This window comes from Rhinoraja longicauda, chromosome 4 (genome assembly GCF_053455715.1).
Source record: "Rhinoraja longicauda isolate Sanriku21f chromosome 4, sRhiLon1.1, whole genome shotgun sequence".
Lineage (NCBI taxonomy): Eukaryota > Metazoa > Chordata > Chondrichthyes > Rajiformes > Arhynchobatidae > Rhinoraja > Rhinoraja longicauda.
This window is the reverse complement of record NC_135956.1, coordinates 21,814,805-21,836,734: the sequence shown is the minus strand read 5'-3', so window position 1 is coordinate 21,836,734 and position 21,930 is coordinate 21,814,805. Positions and strand designations below refer to the sequence as shown.

The 21,930-nt window shown below is 39.6% G+C and overlaps 2 protein-coding genes across 9 annotated transcripts in view; both read left to right on the top strand.

The window, feature by feature from the left end:
• garem (GRB2 associated, regulator of MAPK1) overlaps positions 1-7,728 on the top strand; it is a 93,446-nt gene extending 85,718 nt beyond the window's left edge. For all 4 annotated transcript variants that reach the window (XM_078397330.1, XM_078397328.1, XM_078397329.1 and 1 more), the window contains one exon: positions 1,241-7,728. In XM_078397330.1, coding sequence (XP_078253456.1) covers positions 1,241-2,171 — 931 coding nt within the window. In that variant the 3' untranslated portion in view covers positions 2,172-7,728. The remainder of the gene's footprint in view (positions 1-1,240) is intronic.
• Positions 7,729-9,793: 2,065 nt separating this feature from the next.
• The window catches only part of dnaaf11 (dynein axonemal assembly factor 11), a 34,057-nt gene continuing 21,920 nt past the window's right edge, over positions 9,794-21,930 (top strand). For 2 of the 5 annotated variants that reach the window (XM_078398519.1, XM_078398523.1), the window contains exons 1-4: positions 9,833-10,054; positions 12,465-12,632; positions 16,949-17,026; positions 19,976-20,148. In XM_078398519.1, coding sequence (XP_078254645.1) covers positions 10,045-10,054; positions 12,465-12,632; positions 16,949-17,026; positions 19,976-20,148 — 429 coding nt within the window. In that variant the 5' untranslated portion in view covers positions 9,833-10,044. The other 3 variants (XM_078398520.1, XM_078398521.1, XM_078398522.1) reach the window with 3 other exon arrangements.

Below are 21,930 nucleotides of genomic sequence, written 5' to 3'. Positions count from 1 at the left end.
ACTTTACTGCTTAACAACCATATTTAGCAGTTAAAGTTTAAATGAGAAGTTGCAATTATGCGATGTTTTATAGTTTTCATACATTATATCTAAAACATTGCAGGCTTTTAACTTGATTCTCCTAATCTTTCCCCTCACCTAATACTTTTAAATTGACCATTCCCTCAATCAGAGGAAGTGGAATGGTCACACACTTGTAGCTTCTGCTCATTTCCATGAGTCCATGAGTTCAATTAAATAGTCCCAGGAACTGAAATTTGTAACCTTCATTGCCTTTTGGATATTTTTGTCTCTTCAGCCTCTGTTTCCTTTGTATAATCAGACAACCAAAATCATTGACAACATTCTAACCATCGCTAATATAGTTGCATAAACAAACTTATTATCTGATCACTATGTGATCACTTGCCAAATGAAAAATGCCATTATGATTATCTCATGCTGGAAAGGGCCTCCAAAGGGAATTAATGACTTGCACACAGAGTTACATGTACCACTGCAGTTGGTCAAATAATTGGTACAGTCAATTCCTGTTTTGTTTACAGAATATACCACTTTACCATATTCTTCCTAGCTCTGGAAGGCTTTTCCTTAAATTAATCTATTTTTCAGATTTGTGTCTGCTCTTTGTTCTTTAGCTTTGTATTACCAGAACCTTTTAATATTCTTAACTGCTGAAAAATACATCTACTACATGTCTTGCTTTTACTGCCCTTCCTCTCCAGACTTCTGTGTCTTCCCATCTTCACACAGTGCTCTCTCTTCCCTTTCTCTCTCTCGCTCTGTTGCAGGATCCTTGTTTGTCCCCATCACACCTGTGGGAGGCTGCTTCATCCCTCGTGTTTGTCAGCTATTCTGACTAGGCTAGGCAGTTTTAACAGGTCATCGTAACTGAATTTTTAGATGTTTTATTTTTCTAACTTGTTTAAAACATGGCACATATGTAGTTAACGCCTTCCTCTGGCTTTCTAATTTTAAAACACGTTTAATGTTGCAATGAATTATTGAAGAGTTGTCGAAATAAGGCTAATTATTTGCGACTAGAGCTGGTAAGATTGTCTAATTTTACTTTTGAACCCCATTATTTACATTTTGCACTGAATAAATTGCCTGAGTTGAAAGCTGATAATGTGAAATTAATTCTCACCTGGATAGATTCAATTGAAGGGAAAACGGTTCAATTCTAATCAGATAATACTAATTTTCAACTGCCTAAAATAATTTGCTTTCACGTTTACAGTGGTGCCACAGAGAATGATACACCTCCATCAAGTGAGAAGCATTCCCCAGCTTCCTGTTACCCTTGCAACTGGATCAACTCTAATTCTATGCACAGTGGAACTAAATCGCCGCTTAGAAGCCCCACAATGGACTCGCGTTCAAATCGTTCATCGTGGCCAAACCAACATTATGGGGATATTGATGGCCAAGAGACTGGTAATTTTGGATCTCAACAGCGAAGTTATTACAGCTATCCTCGTCACAAAATGTCAAGTACTCCCAAGAGTCCAGAGCCCATACAGTTTCAGTATGGGAGCATTGAGTGTGCTGGGAGATGTGAGGGACTTCCTATTACTACCTTCCCTGAACAGGAACAATTGAAGGATGAAGTTGTCCGCATTACTTCTACTGAATGCCCAAGATCCACCGCTTATTTCTCAGAGGACAATGAAGAAAATGTCTTAGAAGATTGCACACAGCAAAGTCAACCATTCATCACCTCTTCACCAAAATTCAATGATGAGGAATTTGTTGTTCTAGAAACTTTGTTTCTGCCTTCGCCTATCGATGGGGCTGAGGATGAGCCTCAGGTTTGTTCAACAGAACTACCCAATAATTTTGCTAACAAAAATACACAGGACATATTTTCTACTCCTCATCCTTTATTATCTTCTCCTCCGCACCTGCAATTAGTACAACTTTCATGTGGTGATGGGTCACCTTGGCAGCCACCAACTGATCTTTGTGGACTTTCTATTGAAGAGGTGTCAAAGTGCCTACAATTTATAGGTCTACCTGAGGAGGTTGTGTCACTGTTTGTGGTGGAGAAAATCGATGGAAATTTACTTGTACAGCTTACTGAAGAGATCCTGTCTGAAGATTTTAAATTAAGCAAACTCCAAATTAAGAAACTCTTGCAGTTCATCAGTGGCTGGAGACCTAAGATGTAGTGCAATGACTCGGTAACATGGGTGCAAAGTATCTGACCTCAGCAACTATTGTTTTGCACTAATTAACCATGATTATGTGCTGTATTAAATCAGTTCAATGAATGGTTTGCTTAGTAACTTTATATCCTGATAGAAATGACGTCCTAGCAAGAGAGGTGATCTTGATGAACATGTTCCTTGTGCATTACTTTGCTATCATCAATTGCTTGAATTTCAAGAGAACAAAAATGGGTTCTCCGATATGTTGTAAATGTAGTCAAGCTGCAAGTGATTTGTAGATCAAGAAAATTCTGTGCTTTTTTGATCAAAAGGTCCACTCAATTTGTCTCAGATTGTTAGCGTACAGACTTATGGTTTAACACTACTGTTGTGGGCCAATGCTGCTGCTTAGCCACCCTGTTCACATTATATTCTCATGGGAATTAATGTATAAATTGATACGTTTTACTACTGGACATAGGTTTCTTTGGGAGATGTACAAATGCAAATTAATGGGAATATTAAGGTTTTTGTGTTGATCATGGTATGAGTAAACTGAACAAATTGACGTTACATTAGATAGGACCAGTTAATACAATAAACCCATTTGGATCTTTTAATGTTCTCCAGTCATGAGGTTTATTGCTTTCAACTGAATTTCTTCATTCTCCGATTAAGCTTTTTTTTTCCTATTTCATGATATGTGTAGAAATCTCCTGATGTTAGATTGATAAGCAGACTTGCTAAAAAGCTTTGACATACGGGTCATTTTAATCAATCACCGCTTTGAGATGTAGTTTGTTCATTAACTGATTCCTTATTCAATTTTACACTTTTAAACCATAAGTCCAAGGTAGCTGGGAAATTGTATCGTTGAAGTGGGTTAGGAGCTGTACAAAGTCGATCGATTGTTGCTTTACGAAGTGTAGGTCAAGACACAGAGGTGTCAAGTTGATTTTGATGAAGACATTCTTGTTGCTTCCACCAATCACTAACCTGGTGTTAATTTTTGGGCTCTTTTTAAAATTATGCAATAGAATAATAACTGACAAAGAAAGTGACTTTCAATACCTCAGGGCATCCCAAAACACTTTAGTCAGTTACCTAGTTTTGAACTATCTTGCCTAAGGTAATTAATGGAGAGAACGTAACAACCATTTATGCATAGCAGAATTCTAGAAACTGCAGTGAAAACCAAAATAACTGTTTTTGTGATGTTCATTGAGGGTTAACTGCGATGACACTGAATAATTCTTGCATACTAAGTCAAATTAGTGCCATGGGATTCTTTATATCCAGCTAAGGTAGCAGATGAGCCATTTCATCCTATCTGAAAAATGGCACCCGAGAACACACAACTTTTCTATTGTGCTGGCATTTCAGGCTCAATATTTGTGCTCAAATTTCTAGACTGAGACCAAGGTCCATGACCATCCACTTAGAAATGAAAGTTATAATAGGTTAGCACAATTGTGTGCCACAGACAAGATGGGTACTTGGAGAGCTGAATTCTATCCATTTGTAATCAATGGCTGAAAATGTGTGGCAATACTCCTTAAGTATTTTTCCAGATGTCAGACCTTGTGTTTAGGTTTTACTCTTTTTTCTCCGTAACAGTACTGCCCTTCCAAATAATTTCTTTTGTATATTTTTGAGAGATGTAGTATGGAACTAAATAAATCCAGATAACTGTAAAATTATGTCAAGATGATAATTTTCTGTTGTTGGTTATAACGGCTTAAAACATTTGAGCTAAAAAACAGTAAATCGTTCAAATGTCACATTCAGTTTTTTCAAATGTATACAGCAATGCTGGGTTTAAGTAATTTTGATAAATAGACATTAAAAAATGGGTACTTTTTTAACCTCTTCACTTTGCCAAACACTTAACTCGGTCGGATTGTATTGAATTTGAATTCTCACTTCCAAATCTCGGCTGGAATACTGAGCAATCCCTGTGAGGGTTGGTGGGGGTGTCACAAGCACACCATAAAAAGACACAAAGTGCTGGAGTAACTCAGCGGGTCAGGCAGCATTTCTGGAAGACATTAATAGGTGATGTTTCAGGTTGAAATCCTTCAGACTGAAGAGGTGCCCAAACAGGAATGTTGTCTATCATATCTTCTTGAGAAGCTGTCTAGTCTGCTGAGTTACTACAGTACTTTGTGTCTTTTTTTGTAAACCAGCATCTGCAGTTCCTTGTCTACAAGCACAACACAATTTTGGTATTTTGGATTGGGTAGTAAATATGGCTTTGCCACTAAAATATTCATCCTATCAATAAGAAACAGCTACTGAGTAAATCAATTAATCTTTTATGCCAATTCACCCCATCACAACAAACCTAACATCTTGCATCTGAGATGGGGCCATTATTGTGAATTAAATGTGCCTCGTCTATTGCACAATACTGGACCGCTACCCATTTGTTTAACAGACTTTATTCAGCACGGAGGAATCGTGAGATCCTTGAATATTTCTGAAACATTAATGATCTATTAGAATAAAGTAAAAAAGTAATAATTTGAAATAGAAAATGTTTTTAAAAACTGCAATTTAGAACATTTAAAAAGTTTTAAAAGTCTAAATGAACAGTCTATCGAAGACTTGAGTGAACGTTTTTAGTGAGATGTTGGGGAAAATCTTTGGCCTTTGGTGGATTTCAGTCTACTGGGCCATAATGTTTAATTCATTGTGATCCATGGGGTTGCCTTCTGGGAAAAGCCTGTGTTGTAGCTCATCTGTGGCACGACAGCATAGGGTGTCTCTATGTATCTAAGATGCTGCGTCAATGTGTAGGGTATGGACATTAAAATGGAATAATATAGAACTAGAGTGAACTGGTGGTTGATGGTCATTTACATTTACACGCATCTATGGGATGTTGGGACATCGGTTTCTGGGAACGACACCCGTACATCAAGCGCAAGGGCCAACTGGACTTTGGACTTTGAATAATGGTGCCAATAAAGGCGACGCCTGCATGTGTAATACATGTAAACTGTGCAGTTGCATATGTGACAAATAAAGCATGATTGACTGTTGATGTGGAAGGAAAATGGAACACTGGGAGGAAACCCACGATGTCACTTGGAGAACGTGCAAAGTCTACACAGACAACACCCGAGGTCAGAATCAAACCCAGGTCACTGGCGCTGTGAGGCAGCAATTCTACCAGCTGCACCACTGTCTGATAGAGGTGTACAACATTTTGTGAAGCATAAATAGTGTAGGTTTAAGAAACCATTCCCTATGGCAGAGGTGACCAAGACTAGAGGGCAATGATTTAAGATGAATTAATAAGAAATTTAAAGGAGATCTAAGGATTTGTTTTCCACCCAGAGAGTGGTTGGAATCTGGAACACAATGCCTAGAAGGTGCTGAAGGCAGTTACTCTCACATCCCTGATAAAACTAAAGTAAATATGCATCAAGGGGGACAGCTCCAATAGATATGCTTGTCGGAGGCCAATTGTCCTAGTACCAGGACATCACTGCAGAAATTACCTGGAAATCACCTAGACTCAACCATTTGGCCTGATTCTTCAACGGCCTTCCTTTAGTAATAAGATCAGCAATGAAGATAATTTTTAATAGTTTACAACGCTGTATCGGACAAAATGATGCTGGAAACATAGCGATTTGTGTACTGTTGCAGTGTAATCTACTATTCCTACACTCTAGTACTGAAGTATGATTGTGTCTATGTATAGTAAGATTTTTACTGAACTGTATACAATAAAGGAATTTAATTGTATCTAGTGCATGTGACAATAAAGTACCGTTAACCATTTAAGAAACATGGATAAGCACCTGAATGACCAAGGTATAGCAGACTACAGATGGAATGGGATTAATATATATGATTTGTTGGACAGCATGAATGGTGGGCTGAAGGACCTGTTTCTGAGTTGAATGTCTCGATGACTATGAATATATTGACTAGGGAATTAGAGCATGCAGCTATAAATAAATATTTAATCCTCTTCAAGTTAAGAATCTGTGTACAGGGCTTTAACAAAATCGATATAACAATTGATATAAACCTGTTGCATCTGTAAAATAAACAATTTTGATGGAAGATCATAAACCTAGAACATTAACTATTTCTCCTCGGTAATGATTCTGCCTAACATCACTTCACTTCTACGAACATGTGAATGAACTAAAGGAGGAGGCCACTTGATCTCTCAAGTCTGCTTTGCCATTTTGTAAGATCATGACCGCTCAGATTGTATCTTAAAGTCAACATTTTTAGCTACCCATGTTCATCCTCTTGTTTATTAAATATCCTACTGAACTCTGCCTTAAAAATATTCAGACTCTGCTTCCACTGATCTTTCAGGAAGAAAGTTCCAAAAATTCACGATCATCATAAGGAAAACAGTTTTGTTTCCTTATAGATTCATTTTACTTTAGCACATTTAAAATTATTAAATCGTTGGCAATGTCCACAGTGCAGGCTTTCAAGTATAGCATTTATTCTGTGAGAATAATTTTCAAATAAACACACAGAAATTTCTCTCTAGTCACTGGAGCTACAGATGTGGAAGGGGATTTGCTGCCAGTTGTGCTCGGCTCTGGTATCCAGTACTCTCAGGTGTAACCAAAGATGGATCATTTCCTCAGCATGTTTCAAAATTTAGTTTCTTTAGCCAAAGAAAATTGTCCTTTTGCCAATGTCCAGATATAAAACTAATAGGTTTTAGAATGATACATAGAACTTGCGAAATACTCAGCAAGTAAGTATTCATGGGAAATGCTTGTCTGAGCAAGGTAAAGGAGAATCATACAACAGGAACAGGAACAGGCCCTTCAGTCCAAACATGATGGCAAATTAAACAAATCCCTTCTGGCTGCAGATGATCCATATCCTTCCAATCCCTGCATATTCTAAAAGCGTCAAATGCCACTGTTTAACGCTCCAGGCCAATATCTTTTTACCATTTCCTTAGTAAAGTAATAAAACATTCAAACTGTCTTTTTTCTCCACAGATACTGACTGCCTGTTGAGAATTTTGAGTACTTTCTGTAATATTTACGATTTTGAGAGGTGCATTTTGCTTTTGAATGATAACATCTTAGTTCAAAATATTGAGCTATTTAAGCAAGGCAGTTCCTTTTGGAGGTAGTGGTTAGTTTTTGTTTAACTGTTGATCATCTGTCAAAATGCTTGAGATTAGATTTGATGGTTAAGCTACGCTGCCTTTGTAAATTGCAAATATTTGAAAATGAAAATCGGGTGTACTGACCAAATGGCTATTCCAAGGAGAGCCTGCAATTCTACATGGAAAAATTAAAAAAATTAAAACAATCCAAACATTATTAATTTTTCAAATAATCCTCCCAATCATACAAAAGGCAAGGTAGTTTGTGAGCAGCATTCTTTTGCTTATTGGCTTGCTTTTTTGATTGTTTCTTGTGAGAAAAGTTAGCCTAAATGTGTTTTGTACTGTTAATTGTTCATGAAACAATTGCCAAAAACTATGGAGATACATTTCTAAAAATGTATCACGTTCTTTAACTTTTAATAATGTTTATTCAAGCCATCTTCTATATAAATGGTTTGGTGCTGTTTCTGCGTTGGGTAAATTAAACTGCTTGTATATGAAACACATTTAGTTGTTGGTTTTACTTTTCTTTTTCATATGGCTGTATGGTAATTCGCATATCACTGTACCTTAATTGGCACATGTGACAATAAAAGACCTTTGAAACTTTTGAATGTACGGGTTAAATCACCTATTTACTGCCTGTGAGCAATAAACATCCCCAGTTTTTTTGGTCCACAATATCAAGAAAGGAAGATGATTGATAATTCTGCATATAATTACATACCCAATGTTACAATGTCTGTTTCTAGGAGCCAAGAGTATTTTTGAAACTTTCCTTTTGGTGTGAATGTGAGTTTAGAAATGGGAGGAGTGAGGCAGAACTTTTAACACTTTCCATTCCATGTCACTCTACGACTATTGTGGTTAGGGTTGCCATCTTGATTAAACAAAAATTGTATTCACTTTCGGTTAACATATAGCATTTTCATCTAGAGGTCTATATAATAAAGCTAAAGAAAGCTTGTATTGGTACGAGTTTATTCATCTCTTGTTTGTCGGCTTTCTTTGGACATTTATATTCTACATGCTCTAGTTTTTTTTCCTCATTGTTGAAATTGTAAATATTTTTAGCAGGAATTTCACCATTCCTGAATAGTGGAACAGACTGGAAGTGATCTGACTGGCATACAAAAGTTATGGAAGTCACTAGAAAAGCATGACCTTGATTTCTCCCACAAGTCTTACGTCATTTATGTAATTTGTGATCAGCAGTGCCCCAGCACTGATCTGCATGGAACTCCATTATCCATTACCTTCCACTGCATATAACTGCCCTTTCATTCTCACACTCTGATCAAGCACATTGCTTGATCTTATAAAATTAATATGAGGTATCTTGATATAGGTGTTTGAAAAGCTAGATAATATACATTTACTATATTACAATTGTCTACTCTTACCTCTTTAAAAAAATATTTATTAGATTAACAGATAATCATTAATATGTTGCATGGCGGGACTGTCATATGTTGAAAGACTGGAGCGACTAGGCTTGTATACACCGGAATTTAGAAGGATGAGAGGGGATCTTATCAAAACGTATAAGATTATTAAGGGGTTGGACACATTAGAGGCAGGAAACATGTTCCCAATGTTGGGGGAGTCCAGAACCAGGGGCCACAGTTTAAGAATAAGGGGTAGGCCATTTAGAACAGAGATGAGAAAAAAAAATTTCAGTCAGAGAGTTGTGAATCTGTGGAATTCTCTGCCTCAGAAGGCAGTGGAGGCCAATTCTCTGAATACATTCAAGAGAGGGCTAGATAGAGCTGTTAAGGATAGCGGAGTCAGGGGGTATGGGGAGAAAGCAGGAACGGGGTACTGATTGAGAATGATCAGCCATGATCACATTGAATGGCGGTGCTGGCTCGAAGGGCTGAATGGCCTACTCCTGCACCTATTGTCTATCTCTAATTGTTATTGTAGTCTCTCATTCAGTAGCAAACCCATTATTGTTTTCTACCACTTGTATTAATCTGAATGACTGTCATTCCAAGGATATGTTCTTTCCCCCTGGGACAACTCAGGAGCACCATTTATCAAGTCCATTTTGCCCTTTGCCCTGAACTCATCACTCCTGCGCCTTCTTCGCAGCCTTTAATTGCTTCCTGTTTGCCAAATTTTGACCTTGAATGGCTTGTTTCGGTCTTTGAAAGAATCAAACTGCTTTCCATGCTGGAGCGTTCCTGTGCAGTCAGTCACCAATGCATCTCTGTTTGAAGAAGGGTCTCGACCCGAAACGTCACCCATTCCTTCTCTCCTGAGATGCTGCCTGACCTGCTGAGTTACTCCAGCATTTTGTGAATAAATACCTTCGATTTGTACCAGCATCTGCAGTTATCTTCTTATACATCTCTGTCCCTGCTGTGTTGGAAATATCCTTCAGTCTCCTTGAGATATTGTCCACCAACACTTTAAATTTCTTAAACAATAAAAAGAAACAGATAATCTGGTGGTTGCTGCTCGCAGATGGGTAGCTGGGGGAAGAAGGGGCGGGGAGGGGAGGGAAGAGGTTGCCGTGGTTACCCGGGTGTTTGGAGGAGCCGCCGCCGCCATGGTGCGAAGTGAGTTGGGGAAGTTGAGGGGTGATGGCGGCAACGCCGAGTGAGTGAGCGGGAGCGGGAGCGGAACTGGCCGCGGCCCACACCTGTCCTGTCCGGCCCGGCCCAGCCTGGCTCTGCTCCCCAGGCCGGCCCGAGGCACGGCCATGAGGATAGCGGCCGCCCTGAGCTGGGAGAGGTTGCCGTGGTTACCTGAGTGTTTGGAGGAGCCGCAGCCGCCGCCATGGTGCGAAGTGAGTTGGGAGTTGAGTGGTGATGGCGGCAACGCCGAGTAAGCGAGAGAGCGGGAGCGGAACTGGCCGCGGCCCACACCTGTCCGGCCCGGCCCCTGGCTCTGCTCCCCAGGCCGGCCCGAGGCACGGCCATGAGGATAGCGGCCGCCCTGAGCTGAGGCGCCACAGACAGTCGGTGACACTCGGCCCCAACAGCTCCTCGGTGTCGCCTGTGGGTGGCCGCCCTGGGCCTGGACATGGCGGGGAGCAGCATCTCGGGTAGCAGCCAGCACGTTGACGGGTGGCCGAAGTCAGACACGAGTCATCTGCAGGAAGGAACGGCAGATGCTGGTTTACACAGATCAACACAAAATTGCTGGAGTCAGTTAGGAGGACAGGCAGCATCTCGGGAGAGAAGGAATGGGTAACGTTTTGGGTCGAGACCCTTCATCAGACTGAGAGTCAGGGAGGGGGAAAACTAGAAGTATGGGAAGGTTCGGAACTAAGCAAAGCCTATATCGGTGACTCCAGAAAGGTGGAGCCCACAGTGGTCAATTTCTCCTCCAGAGATACTGCCTGTCCCACTGAGTTACACCAGCTTTTGGTGTCTATCTATGGTCCATTGTTGGCTGAGCCTGGGGATGAGATGAAGCAATACAAACCTGAAATTAGCAAGAGGACCAGGGTTGGGGAGGGACAGAGAGAGAGGGAATGCAAGGGTCACTTGAAGTTAGAGATGAATATTGATTTCTCTAATTTCAAGTGTCCCTTGCATTCCCACTCTCTGTCCCTTTCTTCAGATGCAGGCTCTGATTTGTTCTGTACCTTCCCATCTCTCCAGTGTCCCCCTCCCTGACTCTTAGTCTGATGAAGGGTCTCAACCCAAAATGTATTCCTTCTCTCCAGAGATGCTGCCTGAACTGCTGGAGTTACTCCAGCACTCTATCTTCGGAACAATTAACACTGTACCAAATCTCAACCCCACCATCTCTGTACTGCCAAGCCGGTGACCTAAACATGGCACCTCATCGTCTGACTGTCCCGTGAAGCCTGTTGCCAACAACATAATTTAAACCGAATAAAATTAATCATGAAATTTACAGCATATAAAATAAAAAAATTAAAATAAAATATATTGAAAGACAATGGACCTGAAACGTTAACTGTTTCTCTATGTTTTGTGCCTCTCCTGCTGAGGTACTACAGCACTTTTTTTTATCTGTGTATAGGCAGCTTAGATACTACTTTGGCATTGGGCTTGTTTATTTTGGTTGAGTGCTTATCCTAGTGTTATAGCACAAGTACTCTGTGTTTTAATTGTAATGAGTAATTTGTTTTAATTTTACATTGCATGTATATTTTAGTGGTGACAAATTAGAAACCTCATCAGGTTCAAATGTTTTCCATGTGTCATTTGAGATTTTTTTCTCAATTCATTATGCCATGTCGATGACACCCAACCCAGGGGACTATTTGCGTGCTAGCCACAGAAGCAGATTTACAAACATCTATTACAATCGATCCACACTCTTAAATCTCTATTTCTATCTATACACTGTAAATGGCATGATGGTAATCATGTATTTCTTTCTGCTGACTGGATAGCATGCAACAAAACCTTTTCATAGAAACATAGAAAATAAGTGCAGGAGTAGGCCATTATGCCCTTTGAGCCAGCACCGCCATTCAATATGATCATGGCTGATCATCCAAAATCAGTACCCAGTTCCTGCCACCCCTTATTCTTAAACTGTGACCACTGGTTCTGGACTCATCGGGAATATTTTTCCTGCATCTCGCCTGTCCAATCCCTTAAGAATTTTATATGTTTCTGTAAGATTCCCTCTCATTCTTCTAAATTCCAGTGAATATGAGCCCAGTCGACCCATTCTTTATATGTCAGTCCCGCCATCCCGGGAATTAACCTGGTGAACCTACGCTGTACTCCCTCAATAGCAAGAATGTCCTTCCTCAAATTAGGAGACCAAAACTGCACACAATACTCCAGGCGTGGTCTCACCAGGGCCCTGTACCACTGCAGTAGGACCTCCTTGTCCTATAAAATCCTCTCGCTATCATATATATATACAGCCGGAAACAGGCCTTTTCGGCCCTCCAAGTCCGTGCCGCCCAGCGATCCCCGTACATTAACACTATCCTACACCCACTAGGGACAATTTTTACATTTACCCAGCCAATTAACCTACATACCTGTACGTCTTTGGAGGCCAACATGCCATTTGCTTTCTTCACTGCCTGCTGTACCTGCATGCTTACTTTCAATGACTGATGTACTTTTCACGTGACATTAAACTAAACTAAACTGAAATATGTGAATGTCTACTGAAATGTCATTTGTTTTATGCTTTGATTGTCTCAAAGATATTACCAAAAAGATTTGGGTTGTCTTACTTATTTTGACGTTTTACAGTTACTGAAAGTTTGATAAGGCAACGAGCAGAACATAATAACAGTGAGATATTTTCACTGGAAGAAATTTCATTGCACCAACAAGAAATAGAGAGAATTGAACATATTGATAAATGGTGCAGAGATCTGAAAATCGTCTACTTTCAAAATAACTTGATTCCTAAAATTGGTAAGTCCAGTCAGATTTGCTAAGTTGTGCAATAATAATCGTACCATTTTCTTATGTTTGATTGTTAGTAATGTACCAAATGTAAAGATGTGAATTTCAATTATTCTGAAGTACTTTGCAAATATAAATTACCTTGAATATTATAAAATCATTAAGGATAGTACTAAGTCCTTTGCTCACCCAGAGAGTTGTGAATTTGTGGAATTCTCTGCCACAGAAGGCAGTGGAGGCCAATTCACTGGATGAATTTAAAAGAGAGTTACATAGAGCTCTTGGAGCTAGCGGAATCAAGGGAATGGGGAAAAGGCAGGCACGGGTTACTGATTTTGGATGATCAGCCATGATCACAATGAATGGCGGTGCTGGCTCGAAGGGCCGAATGGCCTCCTGCTGCACATATTTTCTATGTTTCTATGTTAAATGAAATTCATTTAGTACTTTCAGGCATGAGATGAGCTGATTGGTCTCCGTTGTAGTAAGGATATATGAAGCTTATATAGCTGCCATTATTAGCAGACCAGGGGACTGGGAAATTTTGAGAACTCAGCAAAATTGATCAATAAACTAAAGATAAATTAGAAGAATAAACTCTCTGGAACCATAACAAATAATGGTAAGAGATTCTAAAAGTATGTGAAAAAGAAAAGACAAGAGCTAATGTGGGTTCCTTATAGAGGCAGAATGTTCTATTGTTGCAGAATAAGCAAACAGCAGAGAAAAAACAAAAGTTTGTCTTAATGGAAGTGGACACAAATAACCTGCCAGAAATACTGGAGAACCAAGGGTCTCGAGAGAATGAGCAATTGAAGGATTTTATATTGGTAACACAAAATGTACTCGAGAAACTGGTGAAACTGAAACCAAGGACCTGATGATTTATATCGCAGAATTTTGAACGTGATGGCTGTGAGGTTGCTGAATTTATTGATCATCATTATTCAAAATTCTATAGATTCTGGAATGATTCCTGAAAACTGAAGAATGCCGGAATCTATATTGAAGGATGTAATAACAGAACACCAAGAAAAAAGCAATTGGTCTGAACAGTCAGTGTGGATTTTTCAAAGAAAATTATTGTTGGCTAATCTGTTGGGATTCTTTGAGGATCTGAGAAATAGAATAGAGAAGGAAGAAATGTGGGGATTATGAACTTTCATTTTCTGAAGGCTTTAAAGAAGGTTCCAGCAGGAAATTAGTGAAGGTGGTCAGACCGCATGGATTGGAGGGATGGCAATAGCTGTATGTACGTTTATGTGTGTGGGTGAAGTCAGAGTCGGGTGCCGAATATACTTTCATAGAGGATTGGTTTACAGAAATCAGCATTGCCATTGAATGTGATCATGGCTGATCATCCACAATCAGTAGCCCGTTCCTGCCTTCTCCCCAAATCCCTTGATTCCACCAGCTCTAATAGCTCTATCTAACTATCTTTTGAATGCATCGAGTGAATCAGCCTCCACTATCTTCTGAGGCAGAAAATTCCACAAATTCACAACTCTCTGGGTGAAAAAGTTTTTCCTCATCTCAGTTCTAAATGGTTTACCCCTTTTTCATAAACTGTGGCCCCTGGTTCTCGACTCCCCCAACATTGGGAACATGTTTTCTGCATCTAGCGTGTCCAATCCTTTGATAATTTTATATGTTTCTATAAGATCCCCTCTCATCTAAATTCCAGTGAATACAAGCCCAGTCGTTCCATTCTTTCATCATATGACAGTCCCGCCATCCCGGGAATTAACCTCGTGTACCTATGCTGCATTCCCTTAATAGCAAGAATGTCCTCCCTCAAAATAGGAGACAAAAACTGCACACAATACTCCAGGGGTGGTCTCACCAGTGCCCTGTACAACTGCAGTAGGACCTCTTTGCTCCTATACTCAAATCCTGGATGTTGGATGAAGACTAAGAGAAACTGAATAATCCAACATTTGATCCTAGCTGGTAGCATTTTTTGGTTTATACTACTTCCCACAGTGTACTACATTTATTGCTCACACTTTGACTTGTCGTCATTAGAAAAACCAAATGTAGATTAGATGATCACTTTGCCAAATACCATTCAACCCACAAAGATGAAAATGAGTTTCCATTTGCCTGTCACTTCTATTCTCCATCCAATTCCCATTCTGACATATTTTTCTTTGCCCATTAATGCTGTTCAATTAAGCCCAATGCAAGTGTAAGAAACAGCATCTCATCTTCCTACTAAGCTCATTAAAAGCTTGAATTCAACAATTTTAGCTAACTAGCTTTCCCACTATATTACTAAGCTACTCAGTTTCATTGAAAGCCCTTCAACTTAAACATTAACCCAGTTTTTCTCTCATCGTAAGTACTCCCTGGCCTGGTCAGTTTTTTTCAGCATTCCCTTTAATTTTACTCTTTTAGCAATTGCAGTGGTTTGTAACTAATTGTTTCAACATTTAACAAAACCTTTTTTCTGTGTTCTCAGTCATTTTCTACTTGAGTCCCTTCTCGTTAGATCAGTTGCAAAAAAAACAAGTCTTCACTCTCACACAGTAACTAAAAGCCTCATTTAGTAAATCTCCAAAAATTACAAATGGAAAAATGCATAATCATATTGTTTTGCATTTAGGGTATGGTGCTAGTTACATGATCATGAATGTAAATGCTGCCATGTCATTTTACCAATTCACCACACCGCTCAGCAGTCAGGCAGCATCTGTAGAGGGAGAAACAGAATGAATATTTCAACTCAGGGACCCTTCAACAGAACTGAAAAGTTAAGGTTATTAATAACCATCTACTCAGCTTGCTGTAAATTGTTTATCCTCCCCCCCCCCACACACACACACACTCACTCACACTCACTCATACTCACACTCACTCACACACTCTGGAAATAAACCTTTATGCCATAAGTGGAAGTTTTTGGTGAAATACACATTGATTTGGATCAACTGGATAAAGATGATAGCTGCATAAAAGTAGAATTTGCCTTGAATACTCCAATTCATATCAAAAACTGAAGTTATAAAGTTGGGAACGTAAAGCAATTTTTAAAATCAAAATAATCAGCTTCTAAATGTTTTGTGATTTAATTCTTAATAAATAATAATTTCCAAATTAATGTAATATCATGTGAGAACATGCAATCACAGCCAAAAAGAAGTATGTTGTTAATATATTTTTCTAAATTATCAGAATGAAGATAGGTTTCTTCAGGTCTCAGCTTTCATAACATTTCATATTTTAAAATGTTTATTGTTCTAACCATTTGATACATTTACCCTAGTCACTCTAATGTATGTACAACTCTTATGATGTAGGAATATTGGAATAAGAATAGTCCAGTCAGTCCCTCAGATCGGCATAACGTTTAGTTAAACAGTGGCTGATCCGTAGTGATTTGCAGCTGCACTCATTTTTATCTAAACCTACTTGTCATGATCCATATCCTTTAATATACTTGCCTAACAAAAATCTATCAATCACAAAATAATTATTTGTACAGAATATCACAATGTTACCCTATGTCCTGACACTGGTAATGACTCTATAATCTACTACATTCTAAACAATTATTGCAATCAATATGTAATTCTTGGACAACATTTGCACAATGCTCCTATAAATCGTAATAGATACTTTTTAATATGCAATGTCTCGAATTGTACATAACATTCTAGATGTAGTGTAACAAATATATTGTACCCACCCAGCAAAACTACCTTCCCAATAATATCCTAGCCTTTCAGATATCGATGGAGATCTTGAATTTGACAACAAATAATTGGAACTTGCCGTTCTAGACACTTATACTAGACTACAAATATTTTGTGGGTTTCTGCATTGTAGCTCGTGCTGAGAAATGAGATGAAATGGAGTGATAGACTGTGCCAGAGGATCTGATATCAGTGGTAACATGATAAGATAACCTGTATCTTCTCAAGCCAGTCAGATTAAAGACTCTATGACTCTAAACCAGAAACTATCCATTAAAATATTTGGTTCAATGCCAAATCTTCTATAAATAGGAAAATGCAATTAGACATAAATAATTTTCTTAGCTTAGTTTATAGTTGGACAAATACATGACCTTTACATTTTGAGTGTTTGATCTGATGGGATGATACTGTAAAACAGATACCTCTGCAGGGGAAGGCCAATATACACAACAATTTCTTGATTTATGCAGTGTGCATATGCCTGATGTTGCTTTTTACTTCACTTTGAATCATGGTAAATCGATTAGCAGATTATCTCGCCATTATTCTTAATTGTGAAGCTTTCTACTTCACGGTATCTTTCACTTTGATTGTTAGTTGAGTTACTTGTTTCATTTTGTTTTTCAGAAAATGTTGGGAGACTGAAAAAAATGGAATACCTTAATCTGGCTTTAAATAACATTGAACGTATAGAAAATTTAGATGGTAAGTTGAATGTAAGTTTATTGTGGAATGAATGGCATTAAGGAGTCTCAGAAGAATGAGATCTTTTCATTTTCCCTGCAATTCTCACTCAAATCAAGCCTGACCCATCTCCCAGCTGTACAACATGAATCTGAATTCCACCCAGTTTCAGTATCTTCCATGCTCAGCATAGATGGCACTTTTGTTTTAGACTTTTTGGACATTCTTAGGGAATGTAAAAATTGTAATTTATTAGACTTCAGAAAATATTGGTGAAATGCTGCTTCAAAAAATGTGAGAAAGTGGTTTCATGGTGAGAGTCATAAAATCAAGGATGGAGCAGAAGATGTATACTTGACAACCAATGGTATATGAAAGTTGATTCCAGGTTTATGGTGGTTATTTACAAAGAAAAATAATATAATTGATCTGGGATCCAATATTTAAAAGCATTGCATATGGTCGTACAAATGCAGGAGGGATACTGCAGAATTTGCATGGCTTATATTGAGATTGAGTCAGTTGAGAAAGTTAATCCGGTTAAATATAGGTTATTGAATCGAAACATTACTATTTTGTAGATAGGTGGGATTATATTGCTGTTGGAATCCATCTTGCTTGTATTAATATGTTTCTACTGGAGGTCCTGTTAGCTTAAATGAGAGCAATGGAATATTTTTCTTAACCTGCTACTGCCAAGAAATATGCATGGATAATGTAACCTAGTAAGATATTTTGAGGGTTTGGTTGAGATAATACATACTTGACATCAGGATGCATTTATCTGGTGTCATTGTGTTTCTTGAACTGAATGCAGAAATACCCAACTGCTGCAAATGCATATTCTGAGCTGAACCTGGTCTCTAAGTTTCTACAGAGTTCCTATGTTTTTTATAACCTGAAATTCCACAGATATAATAAGCTTTTAAGTCATATAGGAATGTTTTAACCTCTTCTAGGGGTTGAGAGGATGGAATATTGTATTCTTAAAAGCAGTTAGCCAACTCCAAACATCCATGAATGTAGATACTTAGGTTTAACTTAAGCAGGTGAATGACCTCTGTAGTTTTAGGTTTGGGTTTATTATTGTCATGTGTGCCGAAGTACAGTGATAAGATTTGTTTTGCATGCTTTCCAATCAAATCAGTTGATACTATACTTAGATACAATCAAGCCCAACTCAAGTACAATAGATAGAAGAAAGGAAACGATGCAGAGCACAGAATATAATTCTCAGCATTTGTCGGCAACAATTCCAGAGACAGCCTAATGTCCACAATGCAGTAGAAATGAATCGGACAGTACCTGAGCTTATGGAAGTCAATAGTCAATAGTCGTTTATTTGTCACATACACATAAATGTGTAGTGAAATGAAACATTACCTGCAGTTGAACAATAAGACCAATAAGATTAATCAATAAAAATGCAATAACACATACAATCACAACTAACACCAAACAAAAGAAACATCCATCACAGTGAGTCTCCTCCAGTCCCTCCTCACTGTGATGGAAGGCCAGAATGTCTTTTTCTCTTCCCTGCCGTCTTGTCCCGCGGTCAGGCTGTTGGAGTTGCCACGTCGGGACGGTCGGGGCTCCCGACATTGAAGCCCCCGCTGGGCGGTGAAAAATCCCGCGGCCTATTTCAGGCCGCGCCGGATGGTGAAAGGTCCGTGGCGGGCCGACCCAAGCCCCGCGATTCGGGGCGGGCGAACACGCTGCCTCTGCCGCTGCCGGTGCTCCCGATGTCGGCCCCCATCCAGGGGCCTGCGGGCTTCCGACGTCCACGCGGCCCACGCCGGAGCCTCCGGAGACGAGTCGTAGCCGTTCCCGCAGCATCCGCAGGCAGCCAGCGCCGCAGGTGGTGAGTCCGGGCCGTGGGCTCTGCGAACCAGAGCCCCAGGTGGTCCCAGGTGCATGGCCGGTGGTAGGCCGCAACGGGAACGGAGACACGACACAGAACAAAGGTCGCGTCTCCGTTCGGGAGAGAGAATGTTACAGTTCCCGTTCCCTCCCACCCCCCCCCCCCCCCAAAACATAACATACAACACTACATCATATTAAACTACAATTCAGACAAAAACAACAAAAAACACAAAAGACAGACGGACTGCAGGCAAGCCGCAGGACCATTCAGAAGCCTGATCATGAAGGGGAGGATGCTGTTCCTGATTCTTTTGGAGCATACTTTCAAGTTCCTGTACTTTCTACCCGATGGGAGTTGGGGAAGAAGGAAGGGGACAAGTCTTTGGCTGCTTATTATGTCGGTTGTTTTTCCAAGGCAGCATTAAGTGTAGCTAGTGTCAATGGTGAAGAGTCTGACCTGTGTGATGGGTGGGGCTACATGCACAACACTCTTCAGTTTCCTGTGGTCTTGGGCAGAGCTGTTCTCAAACCAAACTGTGAAGCAACCCCACAATATGCTTCTTATGGTGTATCTGTAGAAGTTTGTAAGGGTCTTTGGAAATATGGCAAATTTCCTCAGATTCCTGAGAAAGTAGAGGTGTTGGTGTGCCTTCTTGGCTGTCACTTCAATGTAGTTGGTTCAAGACAGATCGTTGGTAATATTGACTCTAGGGCAGTTGAAGCTATCACCAATTTCCATTTTGGCACTATTGATGCTGGATTGGGGCATGTACCCCATCATGCTTCTGACATTGATATCAAGCTCCTTCGTCTTGCTGACAATGAGGAAGTGGTAGTTGTCCTAACACCATGTTATTACATTCTCCATCGCCTTCCTGTCCATCTCTGGCCCACCACAGTGATGTCATGTGCAAACTTGTGTGGGTAATTTGAACAAGTTTCTAAGCAGCAAGGTATCTTCCTCTTCACCCTTTTCAGTTCCATGCTGCTATCTTCATCACCATTTCTTCAAAGATATATCTCATGCTTTTTACATTTGTTTCAACATTAGCTTCTGGACTAGATATATTCTTTGTATCTGATATTTTTCCCCATTCTTGACAGGGTGCGAGTTTTTGAATAAACTTGATCTAACTGTAAACTTTGTGGGTGAGCTGACCAGTGTGGAGTCACTGAAAGCTAACCTACACTTGGAAGAACTTTTTCTGGTTGGAAACCCCTGCTATGAATTTGATGGCTACAGAGAGTTTGTGATTGCTGTACTCCCACAGTTGAAGGTTAGGAATTTTATCTTTCAGTCACACTCTGATGTTTTAAATAATTATGCTTTTTTTTCCATAAACACTCAGGATCTATTTAAAGGCTTATCGATTCTGGGCCAGGTCAATAGATTTAGGAAGGGGTTGGATGTGCCTTGGTAGATGAAGTATTTTAAAGTGACTGGATTAGACAGCTTAGTTATAATACAAGTTGGTCAGCATCAGTGACGAATAGTTATGACTAATAATTGGCTTCCCTAGAGTTGTGCAAATATAGATATAAATTTTAAAATTGTGATTCAATGGAAGGATGATTTCGATCGTAAATTTAGATGGTGAATTATTCTGCATCGTCTTTTTAATAAGCTTTTGTAAAATAATCTATAGTTTGTTGGTTTTATTTGTTTCTTTAAGCAACTGAATATAGTTAAAACAAAGCGACAACAAAAAAAAGTCACAGGAAGATGTCATTTAGTGTATTGTGTTTGTGCTGGAACATTGAAGGAACAATGCATTTTAGCGCTTTTGGTTACTGGGTGTTACCAGAAGGAAATCACTTGAATGACCTTTGTTACGTGATTGTAAATTTATCGACCGTAAAAGCTCAATTTCAGACTTTGGACTCAATTTTTTTACCTTACCAACTTGCATGCCAAAAAACACATTGCAGGAGGAACTCAACAAGTCAGGAGCATCTGTCAGGGATGGTCAATGGTTCGGGTCGGGACCCTACATCAGCCCTCTTTCATCTTTTATGACCGTTGGTTTCCCATTTTAATATTATGAGCCTTAGGGGCTCTGTGGGCTTACAAGAAGATAGTGTAGTTGAAATTTATAAAAGTGAATGTACAGAAATTATAACAAATCTTGTGCTATTTTCACTGATGCCAACCAACTTGAATTATCACCTTGTGGCTAAATGGTGTCAGAATTTGATTCTTCAACATTTGTCACTGCATCTTCAATCCCATCCCAAAAATCTTCACAACCTACCCTTTTATATTGACACAAGAAATTGCAGACGCTGTTTTACAAAAAAAGACACAAAGTGCCGGAGTAACTCAGCCGGTACAGATGTTTCAGGTTGAATCAGAAGAAAGATCCTGACCTGAAACATCACCTATCCATGTTCCCCAGAAATGCATTAATGACTTGGATGAAGGGATTAAAAGTACCATTAGCAAATTTGAAGACGATACAAAGCTGGGTGGTAGTGTGAACTGTGAGGAAGATGCTATGAGGTTGCAGGGTGACTTGGACAGGTTGTGTGAGTGGGCGGATGCATGGCAGATGCAGTTTAATGTGGATAAGTGTGAGGTTATCCACTTTGGTGGTAAGAATAGGAAGGCAGAGTATTATCTGAATGGTGTCAAGTTAGGAAAAGGGGACGTACAACGAGATCTGGGTGTCCTAGTGCATCAGTCACCGAAAGGAAGCATGCAGGTACAGCAGGCAGTAAAGAACGCCAATGGAATGTTGGCCTTCATAACAAGAGGAGTTGAGTATAGGAGCAAAGAGGTCCTTCTGCAGTTGTACAGGGCCCTAGTGAGACCGCACCTGGAGTACTGTGTGCAGTTTTGGTCTCCAAATTTGAGGAAGGATATTCTTGCTATTGAGGGCGTGCAGCGTAGGTTTACTAGGTTAATTCCCGGAATGGCGGGACTATCATATGTTGAAAGACTGGAGCGACTAGGCTTGTATACACTGGAATTTAGAAGGATGAGAGGAGATCTTATCAAAACGTATAAGATTATTAAGGGGTTGGACACGTTAGAGGCAGAAAACATGTTCCCAATGTTT